Below are 17,352 nucleotides of genomic sequence, written 5' to 3'. Positions count from 1 at the left end.
CTTCTACCCGATGTACTGTGGGCCAAGTTCATAGATGTCTCCTAGTCTCACGGAATTTCAGTTTCTCCTCCACTTTGTCATTTTGGGGAGCCCTCCAAGAGAAGGAGGCAGAAATGTCTTTATGTCACCATCATGGAAACATGTTTTTCCTCCAAATGATCTATATTCTACTCTTTGCAGCCCTCAGTGTGTTTCCCTGAGGCCACACCACGAACTTTCTCAGCCGTTCCTGCTCGTCGTAGCCACTGTGGCTTGGCTACTGTCATTGTATCTACCATTTAGCCAGTGTTTATTGACCCCCTCTGTTGATAAATAAGAGCTTAACTGTCTCACGTCAATGATCTCTTCCCCTCTCATCTTCCCAAGGCTTTTTTACATCACTTTTTAAAAACTCCCTATTGGCTGGTTAACTCCACGATGTCAACATCTGGGTATCTTTCTTCAGCAACCACGTGAGGTGGTATCACTGGATCTCCTGTGTTGTGAGACCAGGCTGTGCCCACTCCTCCTTTTCTGTTCAACCCTTCCCTTCTCCTGTCTCCCAGCCTCTTGACAATCATACTTTCCCTTTTGCATTGCCAAGAACTTCTCGGGCAAGGCTTTAAGTCAAAGCAGCAGAGAGTCCTCTCCTCTGGTCTCACACTCTGTCCCTCAGTAGATTCTGTAAGGTGCAGACTCTCCCTAACACGTGGCTTCTAATGGGGGTGGGGGGCGTCCAGACCTCCTGTGGGGCAAGGGCAGCCGGAGGTCTTCCTCCTAGAGGTCTTGTTTTCAGAGCAAACCCCAAGGATGCAGCTTTCCCATTTCTCAGGGTTGGTGACCCCACCTGAAGGTTTCCAAGACCCTAAAGCCCTCAACAAATTCTCAGCAGGCAGACTTGCTTCCACCACCTCCATGGGGCCAGCTGGCCAACCTTTGGCTCATCATTTACCACCTTTCTCTCCAGATCCCCTTCCTGGGAGCTGGGATTAAGATCCATGAGAAAAGGGTGTCAGAAAACCTGCGGCCCTTCCACGACCGGATGGAGGAATGTTTCAAGAACCTGAAAGTGAAGGTGGAGAAGGAGTACGGTGTCAGAGAGATGGTACTGCTGGTCCCTGTGGCCGGGAGGGGTGGGGCAGGGAGGATGATGAGATTGGAGCCAAGGAACCGGCCCTTGAGGAGAAGGACCTGAGAGCCAGCAGTGCCAGGGCCAATCCAGGGAAGCTTTCTGGAAACTTGGTCCCTCAAAAGTCACCCCAGATAAATGCCAGTTACAAATTGAGGCCTCAGCACTCAAGGGACCGTGCTAATAATAAAAGCAGTGTTGATGAAGCACCTGTTATGTGCCAGTCTAATCTTAAGCACTTAGGTCATTTCGTCTTCACAACAAGCCTGGGAGTGATTTTTAACCCCTTGTGTCTCTTCTGGAGGTTCCTAGGTGTAAGTGACTTGCCAGAGGCTATGTAACAAGTGAGTGCAGGTCACTGCCCCGGCTCTGATGGCCTCCAAAGCCAGCGCTTTGGGCCACTAATAAGCTCCGTGTCCTCAAAAGGCCATCAGCCTGGTGGTCACGAGACTTCTTCTTTATCCTCTTCCCCAGAAAGTAGCATCATAAAACGTCAAGGCTGCTTGGTCCTTCAGAGGCCATCTGGCCCAGCCCTCTGATTTTACAGATGGGAAAACTGAGGCCCAGAGACGAGAAGTGAGTTACTGGAAAGCATGGAGGTGAACTCAGGTCTCTTATCTTCTGGCACAACAGTTTTTCCATGAGACAGGTCGCCTCTTCCAGCACTCCCTGTGTGACACCCCAATGCAGTTCTGATGGTAACCACCCAGAGTTAGGTGACATTGCATAGGTTAAGGGCAAAGTCCTCCACAAGACTCCCCTCACTTCGGACACCAGGGCTCCCAGGCCACCTGCACCTCTGACCAACTGGTTACAAATTTGGAGATTCCCACCACCCCTTCAGGTCTGATAATTTCACAGAACTCAAGGAGTCGGCCCTCCCTCCATATCCATGAGTTCCCTATTCGCAGATTCAATCAACGGAGGATCAGAAATACTTGGGGAAAAAAATCGAGAAAGTTCCAAAAAGCAAAACTTGAATTTGCTGTGCTGGCAACTATTTACCTCACATTTACATTATAGTTACAACTATTTACATAACGTTTACATTGTATTAGGTATTATAAGTAATCTAGAGAGGATTTAAATTATACTGGAGGATATGCATAGGCTACATGCAAATACTATGCCATCTTATGTAAGAGACTTGAGCATCCCTGGATTTTGGTACTCTTGGAGGTCATAGATACTGAAGGATGACTGTACTTCTGATTACAGTTTTATTATCAAGGAAACAAATCAGGACCAGCCAAATGAAGAGAAGCATAGGGTGAGGTCTGGGAGGGTCCCAAACACACAGCTTCTGTGTCCTCAGGACATGTCACTGTATCTGTCCTACTGGCACATCCATGTGTGATTACCAGCCAGGAAAGCTCACCTTAGCCGAAGTGTCTGGAGTTTTTATTGGGGTTTATAGGCATGATTGAATGAATCACTGGCCACGGGATTGACATCAATCTGCAGTCCCCCTTCCTCCCCAGAGGCTGAGCTGATATTATCTGGCCCAGAGTCCCAGCCCTGTAATCACAAGGTTGGTCTTTCTGGCCAGCCCCCATCCTGAGTCTTCCCATCAGTGTAAAGGGGCCACCATGAAAAATAAAGACACTCCTACCAGTGGGGAAATGGCAAGGATTTAGACATCATCTCCCAGGAACCAGGAATAAAGGCCTGACAAATTCTTTATTAAACAGCTGCGCGTAGCCTCAGCCAGCCAGGAAGTTTTTGCTCTGCCCTACGCAGGTGAAGGAGGAAGGCAGCAGTAATGTGGAGGCCACGTCACCCCATCCCACTCCCTGCCTTGACATCAGACCTGGCTGCTAACCACCCCCTCCTCCCCGCCCGCAGCCCGACTTCGAGGACAGGCGAGTGGGCCGGCCCCGGTCCATGCTGCGCTCCTACAGGCAGATGTCCATCATCTCCATGGCTTCCATGAACTCTGACTGCAGCACGCCCAGCAAAGTCACCTCCGAGAGGTCAGTCCCCACCCCAGGCAGCCCCCCGTACCCCTGCCCCAGCCTAGCCCTCAGCAAAGCCTCGCTTCTTGCCCTTCTGCCCTTGGCCGTCCTTCTGCATCTCTGTGCCCTTCTGTTTGAAAGCCCTTCCCCACCTGGCACCTCATTAAAACCCTCACAACTACCCTGTGCGGCTTAGTGCCGTTGTTAGGGGGTCAGTCGAGGCCCAGAGAGGTGTGGTGGCTTTTCCTGAGGACCCAGCAGGACACTGCACAGCCCACAGGCTCCCCGTCCAGCCACCTCCATCAGCCAGCCTGAGCTCCTCATCTTCTTGCCTCTGCCAGGGCTCCCGTCCCCACCAGCTCCCCATCCCAGAGCTCCTCCTCCTGTACCTACCTGTACCTCTGTCGGGGTTCCCCTCCTCGGCCAAGAAAAGCCTCTCGCCTTCCACTTTCTTGGAGCCATCTGTGCAACCCGGCCCAACTCAACTAATGTAATAGCAGATCCTGTGATGGAGAACTCTCTCTGGGAGAATGTGCTAAGGGGTCCTTGACCTCATCTCTTGGCTACTCTGCGAGGTTGCTGCAAACATCCCCGTTTGCTGAAAAGGAAATCGTGGCTCAGAGAGGTTGAGTGACTTGCCCAAAGTCATTCGGCTAGAAAGTGGTATAGATTTGAATGCAGATCCATATTTTTAACCAGTTTTCTCTTCCTATCACCAGTCTTCTGGCTCACCGCCTTCAATGTTATTTTACCCTGTATTTTGAGTGTTTGCAAATTAAGCAAGTGGCTCCCCAAACTCTGCTAGGTGAGCTGATCTACCCCCCGACCCCGTGGTGACAGCTCAGTCAGCCTGGGTCCCTGCAAGACAGTTCCACTGAAGCTCTAACTGCAGTTTTTACTGCTGTCGCTCTTGCCATTCAGCTTCGACCTGGAATTAGCACCTCCCAAGACTCCAAAAGTGGAACAAGAGGAGCCGATCTTCCCAGGGAGCACTCTGCCAGAGGTCAAGCTGCGGAGGTCCAAGAAGAGGAGTAAGAGGAGCAGTGTGGTGTTTGCGGACGAGAAGCCCACAGCAGACCTGAAGCGGGTGAGGGGCCAAGGCAGGATCTTCTCTGACACCATCGGCAGATCTCCACTGCATGCCCGGTGCACCGCCTGGGGCCCCGAGACGTGGGCCACTCAAGCCTCACTCTCACAGTGAAGTGGGGTTACCGAGGTGGCATCTGAGGGGCAGGGAGGTGAAGTGCTTGCTGGCACCCCTGCAGCCTGGATGTGACAGAGTGGGATATGACCCAGGCTGTCCCTGTGTCCTTTCTACCATCGCACAGGACTCTGAGGCTGGGGAGAAGCTGCCTGGTCCACCACTGAGCAGGAGAGCCGCCCTCCCAGAGCTGGGCCAGGTGTTTCCACCTCGGCCCTCTATCCCCACCCCAGGGCCATTCTAACCACTGACATCTCAGACTCTGCTAAGCTCTTCCAGTGGACTGGGAGCCCAGCTGGGGATGCAGAGATGAAATTCTCACTGCCCTGACTTTAAGAGTTATTGTCTTATAAACTAATAACTATTTAATATGAGACTTGGTACCAGACAGCCCTGGGTTCAACCCCAGCTTCCCCCTGAAAGAGAGGTTTGTTGAAAGCATTCTGGGAGCCTGGAAGGGGGAGAGGGATTTACTCTCCTGGGAAGGGAGGGCTGCCGGATGAAAGGGCAAGGGCCCAGCTGAGATGCCTTCCAGCGACGAAAGAATCCCCCACAAACTTCCCAGTAGGCCTCAGAGGCTATTCTTGCCAGGGGGAGAAGGCTGGAAACAAAGACTGTGTTTCACAATTCTAGGGGGCGTCATTCACACCATAGTCTAAATGAATGCCCCCCCCCCGCCCCACCCCACATACACACAGCAGAGTTGTATAGTATACAACCTGTGCAACCATGCATGGCACGCTGGCATAGAGTGACGCAAAACAGAATAAATGAACTTGGGCCTGGGTCCATAGAAGCCATGACAAACCCTTATCGCTGACTTTTCAGGGCCTAGAACTGCCTCAGGCTAAGCCTCTGTGGTGTGTGTGTGTGTGTCTGTGTGTCTCTGTATGCACATGTGGGCATGATATATTCATCCAGCTTTCCAGGAAGCACGAGTTCATGAGTGACACCAACCTTTCGGAGCATGTGGCCGTCGCCCCCAGGGCGTCCATCCTCTCTCAGATGAGTTTCGCCAGCCAGTCCATGCCCACCATCCCAGGTACGCACCCTGCCACCACCAGCACGGGGGGTGTAGAGGTGTCTGGGGGTGGAGGAGGGTGGGAACCATATCTACACAGCAAAGTGAGCTAAGCACCATGGGGGTAAGAGGCTCTGCTCACAGCCCCCCTGTCCTCTGAGGTCTCCCCACACCCACCCACTTCTGTGGCCCTACCAGGGCTGGGGTGGAGGCCTGCTGTCACTCTGGAGCTCAGGATCCACTGGGAATGTGGTATGTCCCACCAGGTGGTCCTGGGTTCTCAGTTAGCCAGGCCCTCCCAGGGATCGGAAGTCTGCCCCTGGTAAATCTCTCAGCCCGTGTTTCCCTCTGGGGCCTGGAAGGCTATTTCCGGGACTTACAGAAATTGCTGCCACATCTTACAGTTGCAGAGTGTTGGATGCACAGATACTTCCATTTCCCCCATCACTCATTCATTGTCCGGTGAGGAGGTCTGCAGCTTACAGATGACCTTTGCTAATTCACAGAGGGGGACCTGGGGCTCTAACTGGGGATGTAGCCTGCCCAAGAGCGCTCCATCTGGCACGTGGCAAGTCTCTGGTGTCGGCCACTCTGTGCTTGGTGATAAATGTTCCTCCTTCGTCGTTTCATTTAAGCCTCAGCGCAAACCTATGAAGTAGATCATGTGACCAGCCCCATTGTATGGATGAGGAAACTGAGGCACTGAGAATGTCAATCTCCTGACTGTCCCAGCCACTAAGTAGTGGAGGCCCCTGGAACTGTACCCCACTGCCCAGCCTCCCCAGGCAGGACACCCCCTTGCGGCCGTTTCACTCTTGTCCTCGCAGCAGGCCTCACAACGCCCTTGAGGTCTGTGCTCTTACCCCCAGGTACCCAAAGTCAAAACCGAGGGTCAGAGTCATCTGTGTGACTCTGAGCTGGGGGCCATAATCACCAGATGGCACCTTGGTTGGAGATGCTCTCCTCCCGGGACCTCTGGGTTCTCCGTGTTGGAAGACAAGAGTGAGCCCACACGATCTCCCCGACCTGGGCAAAAGGCCCTGTTCCCTGAGGACGTCAGGGACCCAGTGGCCAGGGCCTTCCCCCACCATGGACCCGTGTTTCCAGCCCAGAAGCCCTTGGACGAGGCCTCGGTCGGGCCACGCTGCAGGCTGCCGTGTGCGGGGCTGGGCAGGCCTCAGCGCAGTGGACGGACAGGCTCGACAGTCCCAGCACGGCAGCACTCGGGCCTCCCGCCTCCTGCCTGGCCCCCCGCCTGTTCTCCCTGGCTTCTATCTCTGTCCCCCGCGCGTCTCCCATGTGCCCCCCGAAGTCACCCTCTCTCCGCCCACCGCTCACGGCGGCTCTCGGCTCTCCCGCAGCCCTCACGCTCTCGGTGGCCGGCATGCCCGGGACGGAAGAGGCCAGCTCATCCCCCCGCCTCAGCCAGACCTTCCTCCCTCTGTCAGAAGGCGACAAGAAGACGCTCAAGCGGAAGAAAGTAAATCAGTTCTTCAAGACGATGGTGAGCGCCCAGACAGTGCGAGGAGGGGGGCGGAGAGAGGAGGAAATGGGCGCGTGCACGTGTGCGCCCCCCAGGGAGGTATGGGCGGGGCCCCCTAGGGTGGGGACCGTGGCCAGAAATGCCCAGAGTGCAGTTCTCCTCTTGGCCCCCAGGTGGCTGCCCTGAGCAGGATGGACCCCAGCTGGGCTGCAGGAATGTGCCAGACGGTGTGCAGGGCCCCTGGGACCTGAGAAACCATAGCTGTCCCTTGCTGCGCCTGGCCAGCTAAAAGTGCTTTTTAATTCTTTTGGAAGAACTTTCCTATTCAGCTTATATCACAGCATCCTACTATTTAAAAGTTTTGTTTCCAAGCCCTGACTTCTCAAGTCCCATCTCCTACTGTTACTTGTCAGTCTTTGCTCAAGATGAAGGTACCACCGACACCTTGATCCTCAGGGTGCTATTAAAGCAGGACTCCGCTGCCGTAAGAACTGCAAGTTCACCATGAGCGCGCAGTGAGTCAGGCACCATGCTAAGCCCTTTCCAAACATGATCCCATTTGACCTTCCACTGTGAGGATTTTATCAGGCTCACAGAGTTAGGTAAGCGACTTGCCCAAGTTCACACGGTTCCACGAAACAGCAAAGCCTGTGTTCTAACCACTGCATGGCACGGCCTTTCTGGTCACATCAATCAAAGTCACGGCAGCTCAGGCTCACTGGGTTCTGGGAGGGGTCAGCTCAGCGGCCCTTGTGAGTGGGACAGGAAGCCCTGCTTTGGTGCTCATGAGAACCCCATTTTGGGTTGTGTCTCTTTATCCTCTTCTCCCACGCAGCTGGCTGGCAAACCTGCCGAAGAAGGCAAGCAGACCTCCGACTTACTGTCCGCCGACCTGTGAGATGCTGCTGACCAGGGCTGCACCTAAGGAGACAAGGATGGGAGTTTCCAGAAGAGGAGACACACAGTGGGACATTGATGCCTCAGAGAGTGGGGAGACCGTCCATCGGCTGCCTGCACTCAGGCAGAGGGAATGGGCTGATCTAGGCCCCAGAACTGTCAGCGGTGACAGACCCAGTATCACCAGGGCCAGTGACCCGGGTGCTGGGTGACGATGCCCCATCTGGATTCTTAGCCCCACGAGGCTCCATCAAGAATGCCTTCTCCCCGTATGCTCTCCCCAGCATCCTGGGCATACCTTTTTATAGCCCAGTTTCTTAGGTATAAGGAGCTATATTTTTGTGTCATTTTCTAAGCTGAACAGAAAAGCTTTTAAATATTCTTTTATTTTATTTTTGGTTAACAGTTTTGTACTTTACATTTTTTAATACAGCCAACCCATCTTTTTTCTAGCTGATCATCTCCAAAGTGTTGCTATTTCTTACTGACAATAAAAACGATTCCGTGACTCAAGCAAGCCTCATTGCATAATTCCATCAGCTGAATCCCTAAGGCCCAGGACTGGGCAGGTTGCTCCTGGGGATGGTCGGGAGGGCAGGCAGGCCCAGGGCCTCCAGTGATGTTAAGAAACCTGGCTCCAGCCCATCCCAGTGCAAATCCGCCCACCTTGTTCGTGCCACCCCCAAGAATCTTCTCTGCGACTTCAGTTCGTTTAAATATTCGTTTATTTTATTTTGGGTTAACAGTTTCGTACTTGACATTATTTCCCAGATGAAGACAGCGAGGCACAGAGGCACGACGTGAGCTAAGATCATACACGTGATACATGGAAAGGCTGGGATCAAACTGGCAGCTGGACAGGAAACTTGGCTTTAACTCTGTGCTGCCTCTTGCATGCCTTCACGCACGGGCCGTCTGTCGCTTTTGTCCACCCCAGTCTCTTCGTGTAGCCACCACGGCCCCTCACCAAGCCCCAGCCCTGTTGCCCGGTCCAGCTTCCACTCTCTCCTCAACAGTCCAGTGAGTTCTGTTTCGGTGGTAGTTGGGGATTTGGCTGCATCATGGATGCTCTAAGGTGAGGAGACAGCGCCCAGAGGCTCGGAACCTGGCTGAGTTCACTTTCCAGAGGGGCAAGGAAGTGCACGTGTGCAAAGGAGTGTCCCCAGGGAGCTGAGGAGCTGGACCCACCAGGGCATCTTCATGGCTTCACGGCTGGTGCTGTGAGCGGTGGGTGAAATTTATGTATTTGTTTATTTATTTATTTTAAAGATTTTTTTTTTGATGTGGACCATTTTTAAAGTCTTTTTATTGAATTTGTTACAATATTGCTTCTGTTTTATGTTTCGGGTTTTTTTTTTTTTTCTTTTTTTTGGCCCCAAGGCATGTGGGAATCTTAGCTCCCCGACCAGGGATTGAACCCGCACACCCTGCATTGGAAGGCAAAGTCTTAACCTCTAGACTGTCAGGGAAGTCCCATGGGTGAAGTTTAAATACTGCTTAGAGGAAGATCTTTGGAGCGGTGAGGCCCAGAATGAGAGACGTTTCAGGGTGTGATAACGAGGGTATCGGGAGAGGCAAGGACCAGCCCCAAGGCTAACTTTTCTCATCATAGGATTTTGCCAGAGGTGGACTCTGGAAGAAAGAGTGGGTCAGGTGAGGAACAGAGGCGTTGGGGGTAAAGGAATCGTCCCCTGTGAAGGGGGTAGGGCAGCGAGGTTAGGGTGGGTTTCTCCTGCCCAAAAGGAGTCAGGACAGAGCACAGAAAAGGCAAGAGTTGATATTCACCAAACCCGCAGAGCAAGTACCATGCAAAAGACTTCCATAGCTATTTATAAAATATTAATGTCTTCTATTTACTGAGAAGTTTATAATAAATAACCCTTATAATAATCAGGGCTACTAACCCAAACTCTTATAATAATAAGCACAATTAACCATATTGTTTTTCTTAGATTTAACTCTTAATGACTCCAATGAGAAAATTCTTAAGAGAGTTGGATGCAGTTATTTTTGACTATTTATAAAACTGGGGGGAAAGGAAGTAGATTTTATGAAAGATATGTCCCATTGGCAGACTCCCAAAATGCACACAGATCTTAAAAGGAGTTTAAAATTAAACACAAATAACATATTTGGTGTTAAATGTTATTAAAAAAAATCTAAATGTTTAAATCAGTGAACACTTGGGAAAATATTAGGTCCTCATAAACAGTGGCTGCCTGAATTTCAGCGTTAAATGACCACATTTACAAATGAGTAGGTGTGGTTTCCAGGGATCGTAGGATTTGCCGTTAGGGCAGGTCACATGAAGATCCACCCAGCTGGGCCCTGGGTAATCATAGTGACCCTGACCGTGAGACACAGGGGTAAGAGCAGGTGATCCCTGGGCCAGGCATAGAAGCATCAACTCATTTCTGATTTACAGGGACACATGGGGCAGTCACCACTGCGGCCCCAATTTCTACAGTACAAACCACAGTAAAGAGGAGAGCTCACAGCCCGTTCTCCTCCCTCACGAATGTGATGAGAACTGTCCAAAGCCCTGGAGAAAGCACCATCCCTGCCCTCAAGGTGCTGCGGGTCCCACAGTGAAGCAAAGTGTGCCAGGTACGGAGGGACCCAGCAAGGGAGGAAGGCTTCCCCGGCAGGATGGGAAGGTGAGTCAGAGTCGTCCAGGTGGAGAGGAGGAAAGGCAGGCACGTGCTGAGCAATTGTGAGAAGCTCACGTGGCCACAACCCGAGGCGGAGGCCCAGAGAAGGGGTGGGGTGCATGGGACGGGACAGGTCAGACAGGTGTGTGCAGGGTCTTGAATGCCATGGTGGGCAACACACATGAGTACCTACTATGTGCCAGCCACTGCTCCTGGCAATTTGCACTTTAGTAACTGTTGAATCCTCACAACCACCCTCTGAAGCATAGACAATTATTAGTTCCAATTTACAGTGAGGAAACAGGTCCAGAGAGGCACAGGCACTTGTCCTGGGTCACACAGCTTGGAAATGGCAGAGCAGGGACTTTATGCTTTGGGGTCCGAGGAGCAGGCTGTTGAGCAGCATGTTTCCAAGGGATAACTTTGGGGACACAGCCTGGATCCCCAGATCACTTGCTCTCTAAGCTGGGTGTGCACTGGGGCTCCCTAAAAGCACTATGCCCAGCCCCACCTGGGCCTCACAAGTCAGAATCTCTGGGGCAAAGGCCAGGGAGAGTGATTTTGATCAGTTCCGTAGGTGGATCCTATATATGAGACCCGCTGGGCAGGACCTTGAAATCCACACAGCTTTGCTTCCCATTTGCTGGATGAGGAAACTGAGGCCCAGAGGGGCCAACACAGCCCACCAAGTCCCAGAGTGAAAAAAGGAATAAGTGACCAAGCCCGGCTAGAGCGACTGCCTCTAACCAGTGTTCTTTACCCAGAGACAGGAGAAGGGGCGGGAGGGGGAGGGACAGAGAGGGAGGGGAACTCCTTGTTGAGCGGGCTGTTTCTCTAGGTGCAGCACAAAGGCCACTGGTGGTATAGGAGGGGTCTTCAGTGGACACGGTCACAGCTTCACAAAACATGGACTCCAATTACATTAGCTTCCTATTGCTAGTGTCACAAATTATCACAAGCTTAGTGGCTTAAAACAACACAAACTTATCTGCTACTGTTCTTGAGGTCAGAAGTCCTAAATTAGTCTTTGGGGTGACAATCAAGATGACAGCATGGCTGGTTCCTTCTGGAGATTCCACTGGACCGTTTCCTTGCCTCTTCCAGCTTCTAAAGGTGGCAAGGCATTCAGCATTCCCTGGCTTGTGGCCACGTCGCTCCAATCTCTGCTTCCATTTTTACGTCTCCCCTTCTGCTATTAAATCTCCCCTGTCTCCTTCTTAGAAGGACCATTCTGATTACACTGCGCCCACCTGGATAATGCAGGATAATCACTCTATCTGGTCTTTACTTAATCACTTCTGCAAAGTCCCTTTTACCTTGGAAGATGACAAATTCACAGATTCTGGGGATTTGGAAGTGAACTTCTTGGGGAGGGGTCATTATTCTGTCTGTCACACACATGATGAGAAAAATCGCTCCCTTTTCAATTCTCTTCAGTGCTTTTGCCTTCTCCAAGGAGAAAGTCCTTGGCTGGTGTGTTTCATCACCTCTCTAACACTTGGCTGATCTCACATCCTAGCAAAGAGTGAGCAGGCTCAGGCCGGTGCTGCCTCAGTTTCCTCATCTATAAAATGGTGATAATTATAGTACCTCCTATAATTGCTGTGAGGACTGGATGAGATAACAAGGATTCAGGCTGTGCCCAGCATGGTGTAAGCTCTAAATAAATGCTCATTCTCCCTATTTTATTTATGGCAAATGATACTGATACTGATGATCCACTCCCAGAACTCGTACGGAATTTATCTTTAAATTCATTAAGTAAAAAAAAAAACAACAAAGGAAAAGAAATGTGAGAACCGATTAAAAAATTATAAGTGAATCAAAACTACAGGCACTGCACAAAGATGGCAAAATGAGAAGGGGTGTGAGCCTCAACACTGTGACTCTGACAGTGTCCTGCACACACACATGCCCAGAACTACTGCCGTGGAGAGACTCGATTAGCATTTTCTGAATAAGTGAAGGAATGAGCTATTGCCAAGCATCGATTCAGAGGCATTTCCTGTATTGTCTCATTCAGTTCTTGCAACAGTCCTTTGAGGGAGGTGACCCTGGTTAACCTCATTTTCCATATGCGCAAACAGAGGTTCAGAGATTAAACAACAGCAAGGCACTCAGAAAATATAACTGGAGGAGCCAGATTTGAATCCAGACCAGTCCCACTGTCCCCCTTGGCTGCCTTCTAAGGCATTTTGCCCCATTGCCAACCCAGTTCCCACTATTTCCATCACAGCGGCGTTAAGGTGTTTTTCTCCAGGGGGCAGGTTTCCTCCTTGAAGCTGCTGCTGGTCCTGGGAACCCTTCTCTTTATTAAAGGGGCTCAGAAACCCTGGGCCATTGACCAGAGGTGTCACCCAGTCTCTGCACTCTGCTCCCTGCCTTTAAAGAGTTGGCCACCAGAGAGCAGTGTTGGCCTATGTTTCTCCAGCCTCAAAATCACCCAGAAACCGAAGCGGCAGAGGGGGGACCAGGATCAGCTCCAGCCTGGTTAAAGCCTGGGCCAGACTCCTAGAAGCCCGCACTTGGGGACAGAGAAGCCAGCCCCATGGCAAGCCCCCAGAGTACACTGAGACAGCGCTGGTGAACACTGCTACCCTGGCAGGACAGGAGGCCGAGGTAACAGCTCATTGCCATTCGCAGAGAACCGATCTCTTGTCACCATTTTACAGATAAGGAAACTGTGGCACAGATAGTTTAGGCTAGAAGCCAACTAGTCCCAGATCCCCCCATTCCCCATCCCAGCCAATCCTCACCCTGTTAGGCTTCCAGAAACCTTGAAACTCTGGAGCTGTTGTGTTTCATGTGTACTAAGGAACAGAGCCCGAGGAGCCAAGCCTACAAAAGGGGAATCCAGGGAAGGCAGGTAAGTGCACAAGCTTGGGGACGTGTAGCCCCAGCTGGTGGACCTCTCCCCAGAGGCCTCTCCCCTTGCCCTCAGGCTCCCAACCCCTGACAAGCGCTCACATTCACGGAGCACGTGCTACGTGCGTGCCTGGGACTCAGTCCTCAGAGCAACACTGGGAGGGAGTTGCCTTTCCCCATTTTACAGATGAGGAAACTGAGGCCCAGGACAGTTGATTGCTATCTGAGGTATTACCTTACCCAGGAGTAGAGGCAGGACTGAGACCCGGAAGTTTGGCTCCAGAGCTTGAGCTTCCTGCTCCCTGCCCTGCCCTGTGATGCAGCAGCAGCCAGTTCGGACCCCACCTGCCTCCGTGGCCTCTGGTTATTCATCCTCCTCGGCTTGTTTCTTCACACAGTCCTCCAACCCATGAAAGTCAAGATCAGAGGTGGTGGCCCCAGGGGGGTGGGGCCTGTGCACATTCACCCTTTCTGCAGGCCTTGAGCCCGTGTGGGCTCCTAGAGCCATATGGGCTCCAGTGCCTATGGCCGACTGCTGGGCACATGCTCCAGAAGAGTGGCAAAGCCTTCCCTTCTCCCCCGGCATTGCCCCCAGCTGGTGAGATTGTCCCAGGGTGAGAGCAAAAACACTGTGTGGAGGAGGATAGATGCTGGGCCTCCTGCCCAAGCCTCCCTGTCAATATCCGGCCTCTGGTACCCAGGCATTCAACAATCACCCTCCTCCTCCTCAGCAGTGTCTGCCACATCCTGGGCTCTACACCTGATATATATCGCATCATTTTTCATGCAAAATGCACACGAGACAGGTTCTATTTGCAGCTCCATTTAAGAGATAAGCAAACTGAGGCTTTGTGAGGTCAAGAAACATGGCCAAGATCCTACAGCTACCAAACAGCAAAGGAAAAGTTTGAACCCAGCTCCACCCAGCCCCAGAGTGCATGTTTTTCATGTTCTATTGCCTTGTCCCAAACATCTTAATCTGGGGCTCAGAATATATGGTCTTTTCTCATTCAAGAAGTCCTCCCTCTGGACTGCAATATGCAAACCGCTGCCCCGCATCTCTGGCTGGCTCAGGCCCCACCTGTCCAACCTTTTATTGTTTCCCCTGAAGCTGGGCAGGCCATCCCTTCTCAGGCTTGGATTTCCACCTCTGGGAAATCTCAAAAAAGGCTAAAATAATTTCATCTCTAAAAGGACCCTAGTTTATAGAGACACTTGACTCTTTTCCCAGAGGCCCTGGGACGGATCAGGGGGCCTTCCGGGATATGGCCCCCAAACCTCCCCTGGGGGTAGGACAGGCAGCTCCTGTTACCCACCCCAAGGGCTGCAGCAGAGCTCCTGAAATCAGGAACGAGGACTCTGGGGATGAGTTGGGTGCCCCTGGCGTGAAGGCCTGGCCCAGTTGCGAGGTGTGGGGAGGGCATGAGAGGCTGGGATCCCCGGCCACTGGACTCCTGCGCCAGAGCCTCTGTGTGGGCAAGGCCTCCTGACAGGCTGGACTCTCTCTGATCTCCAGGGGAAGGAACCAGGGCCCAGGTGCGATGGGAGGGTTAGGTGAGTATTCCTCAAAAACACCTCTAAGGAAGGAGACCCCGGCAATAGGCAAAGGGCGGAACAAGGGGTTGGGAGACGGGGTCCAAACCCAGCCCGGCCGTGAACTTGTCATGTAACTCGGGACCCCGCTGACCCTCACCTGCAGATGGCAGGGTCCAGCTGTACAGTTGGTGTCTGCACTAAGTATTCCTTCCTTTGTTCCTTCATTGTAAGTCCCCACCTGCCATACCATCCCCCTGCCCACATGCTGCTGAAAAAAACAATTAACTGGAAAGGTAGCAAACTCAGTGATGAACTGTACGTATCAAATGCATACTGACTCTTCTATATAGTAAGTAAAATTTGAGGGTGTCTCTAACCACCGTGTTAAATGACTTACATTGATTATGTCATTGAATGCTCACAGCATCCACAGAATTCATAGCATCATTTCCATTTTCACCCGAAAAAACTGAGGCCAAGAAAAGTTAAATCACTCGTCAAGCTTGCACAGTTGTTCAGCGGCAAAGCTGGGCTTTGAACCCAGGTCCTCCTGATCTCAGGGCCTGTGTCTGCTGTATCTCTTCTACAGTGCCTCTTGCTGGCCTTTTATATTTAACCCCCAAAGCAAATCACATGTGTGCTTGCCTTTCTCTAATCATTTAAATCAGAAGCTACAGAAAGCAACAACAAAATAACATCTAACTCCCTATCTTGAAATAATAATCGACAGTTTTATATTTATATTTACATAGTTCACATACATGTGTGAATATGTATTTTTACCAAAAAAAAATCATACTATTTTGCAGCCTGTTTCTTCAAATATTATTAGAACATAATATTTTTTCATATCACTAAATATTCTACAATCTATTTTACATAGCTGCGTAATATTTCATCGTTTGAATGATACTTTTTTTTTTTTAACCAACCCCCTATGGTTGGACATTCAGGTGAGTTACAGTTTGTTACAGCTATAAATAATGCTATGGTGGATACCCCTGTAGCTAATTTTTGCTCTGTTTAATTCTGCAGGATAAACGATCAGAACTGACATTGCCAGGTTCATTGTCAGGCTTTGGATCTGTACTGGTGAGCTCCAGTGTGACTGTCCTTTGAAAAGTCAGGGCCCTGCCCTCAGCAAATCAGGCCTGGTAGAAAAACTCTAAATGAAAATGCAGCCTCTTTCACTTTGCTTTTTGGAAAGAAAGTGCAAAGGGTGCTGACCCCAAGCCTCACCCGGGCAATCATGCCCCTTCTGAGCCACCTTTCATTCGCTTGTTCTATGGTGAGGACAGGGGGTTCCTCAGGGCCTGGGAGGACACCTCCCACCGGGGTGCCCGAACCCATCCTCTGGGCACCAAGACGCTGTTAATGAGATCCATTTGATGGCATTTAGGTTTTCCACGTGTACCTGACGTGGAGGAGAACAGAGACACAAGCAGGGAAGGATTCCTGGGAAGCACCTCCTCCAGCTGGGACAGAAAGCAACCTCCTTCTTCGGCCTTGAAGACACATGAGGTCTGGAGGAGGTGAGAGGAAGTTGAATGGGGAGGAAGAAGGAAGTAGAGGCAGGAGGGCCAGAGGGAGGTGGTGACCAGAGAGGCTGGCTCAAACTTTTCTCCAATCTGCTGATCCCGAAGAGAAGTCTCCAGCTGCTGCTAAAACCTGCTCAGGGGCAGCTGCCTGACCTCTGAGAAAGGGGACCCACCCGCTCCGCAAGCTGAGGGCCTGCCCTGGGATGGAGGGGTGGCTGGGATAAGTCATCTCCAAGCCCACAGATGGAGAACGGAGCCCAGGGAGGGGACGGACCAGCCACAGGCAGAGAGAAGCCGGACTGGGCTGGGGCACCTGCTTCTGGAGCCTGGGGCCGAGATGGGATGAGGAGAATGGGCTGTGGTGGGCTCTGCTCCTGGCCTCAGCTCCTGGGCCCCTGGGGGACTCTGCAAGCTGAAACATGAAGGGGCTGTGATCAGATAAGGAACCAGAGCCCGCTTTGTCCCTGCGGCAGGAAAGAAACCTGGAGGGTACAAGTTCTCTCTCATTTTCCCCGGGAGTCCCATTCACATCCTCTGCCTTTTGTTGTTATTTTTAGGAGCTCCACTGCCCCTTTGGGAGAATCCCCAGGCCTTTCTCTGCCTGCCTGTAGTGTGTGTGTGTGTATGTGTGTGTGTGCATGCGCGCGTGCGCGCGCATTTGTGTGTGTGTGTATAGGGAGATCGCCTATAACTGGCTGTCCTTTTGAAACTGACCAGAGGTGCTTTTCTGATTTTCCAGGACCAGCTTCTCTCCTGGAAACTCCAGAAGACATGTCTTCACTTCAAAAGACCCCAAAACATGGCTTCTCATAAAGTGTCCCCTCCAATCTGGGTGAGGTGTCAGGGTGAGGAAGAAGAGGGAGACAGAGGGGCTGGGGAAGAGACACAGAGATGACGTGAGACAGAGAGAGAGAGACCAAGAGTGAAAGGAAGAGGGAGAGAAGCAGAGGTAGTGAGGACGTGAGTGAGAGGAGACAAGAGGTAGAAAGATCTGGAAACAAGCTCAGGGAGAGACAGAGAGACTGTAAGGAGGGAGTCACAAACAGCTCAGTGCATAGAGAGAAGGAAGGAAAGCAAGAGTGAGATGCAGAGAGGAT

At 51.7% G+C, this 17,352-nt stretch overlaps 1 protein-coding gene across 1 annotated transcript in view; it reads left to right on the top strand.

Moving 5' to 3' along the window:
- Positions 1-17,265, top strand: part of DOCK2 (dedicator of cytokinesis 2) — a 425,439-nt gene extending 408,174 nt beyond the window's left edge. Inside the window, exons 47-54 of the mRNA XM_082456398.1 lie at positions 947-1,084; positions 2,954-3,081; positions 3,985-4,150; positions 5,186-5,306; positions 6,647-6,789; positions 7,604-12,935; positions 13,132-16,249; positions 16,995-17,265. Of these exons, the coding sequence (XP_082312524.1) occupies positions 947-1,084; positions 2,954-3,081; positions 3,985-4,150; positions 5,186-5,306; positions 6,647-6,789; positions 7,604-7,666 (759 nt within the window). The 3' untranslated portion in view covers positions 7,667-12,935; positions 13,132-16,249; positions 16,995-17,265. The remainder of the gene's footprint in view (positions 1-946; positions 1,085-2,953; positions 3,082-3,984; positions 4,151-5,185; positions 5,307-6,646; positions 6,790-7,603; positions 12,936-13,131; positions 16,250-16,994) is intronic.
- The last annotated feature ends 87 nt before the right edge of the window (positions 17,266-17,352 follow it).

The sequence above is a fragment of the Balaenoptera physalus genome (assembly GCF_965194825.1).
Source record: "Balaenoptera physalus genome assembly, chromosome: 3".
NCBI lineage: Eukaryota > Metazoa > Chordata > Mammalia > Artiodactyla > Balaenopteridae > Balaenoptera > Balaenoptera physalus.
This window is presented reverse-complemented; position numbering and strand designations above follow the sequence as displayed.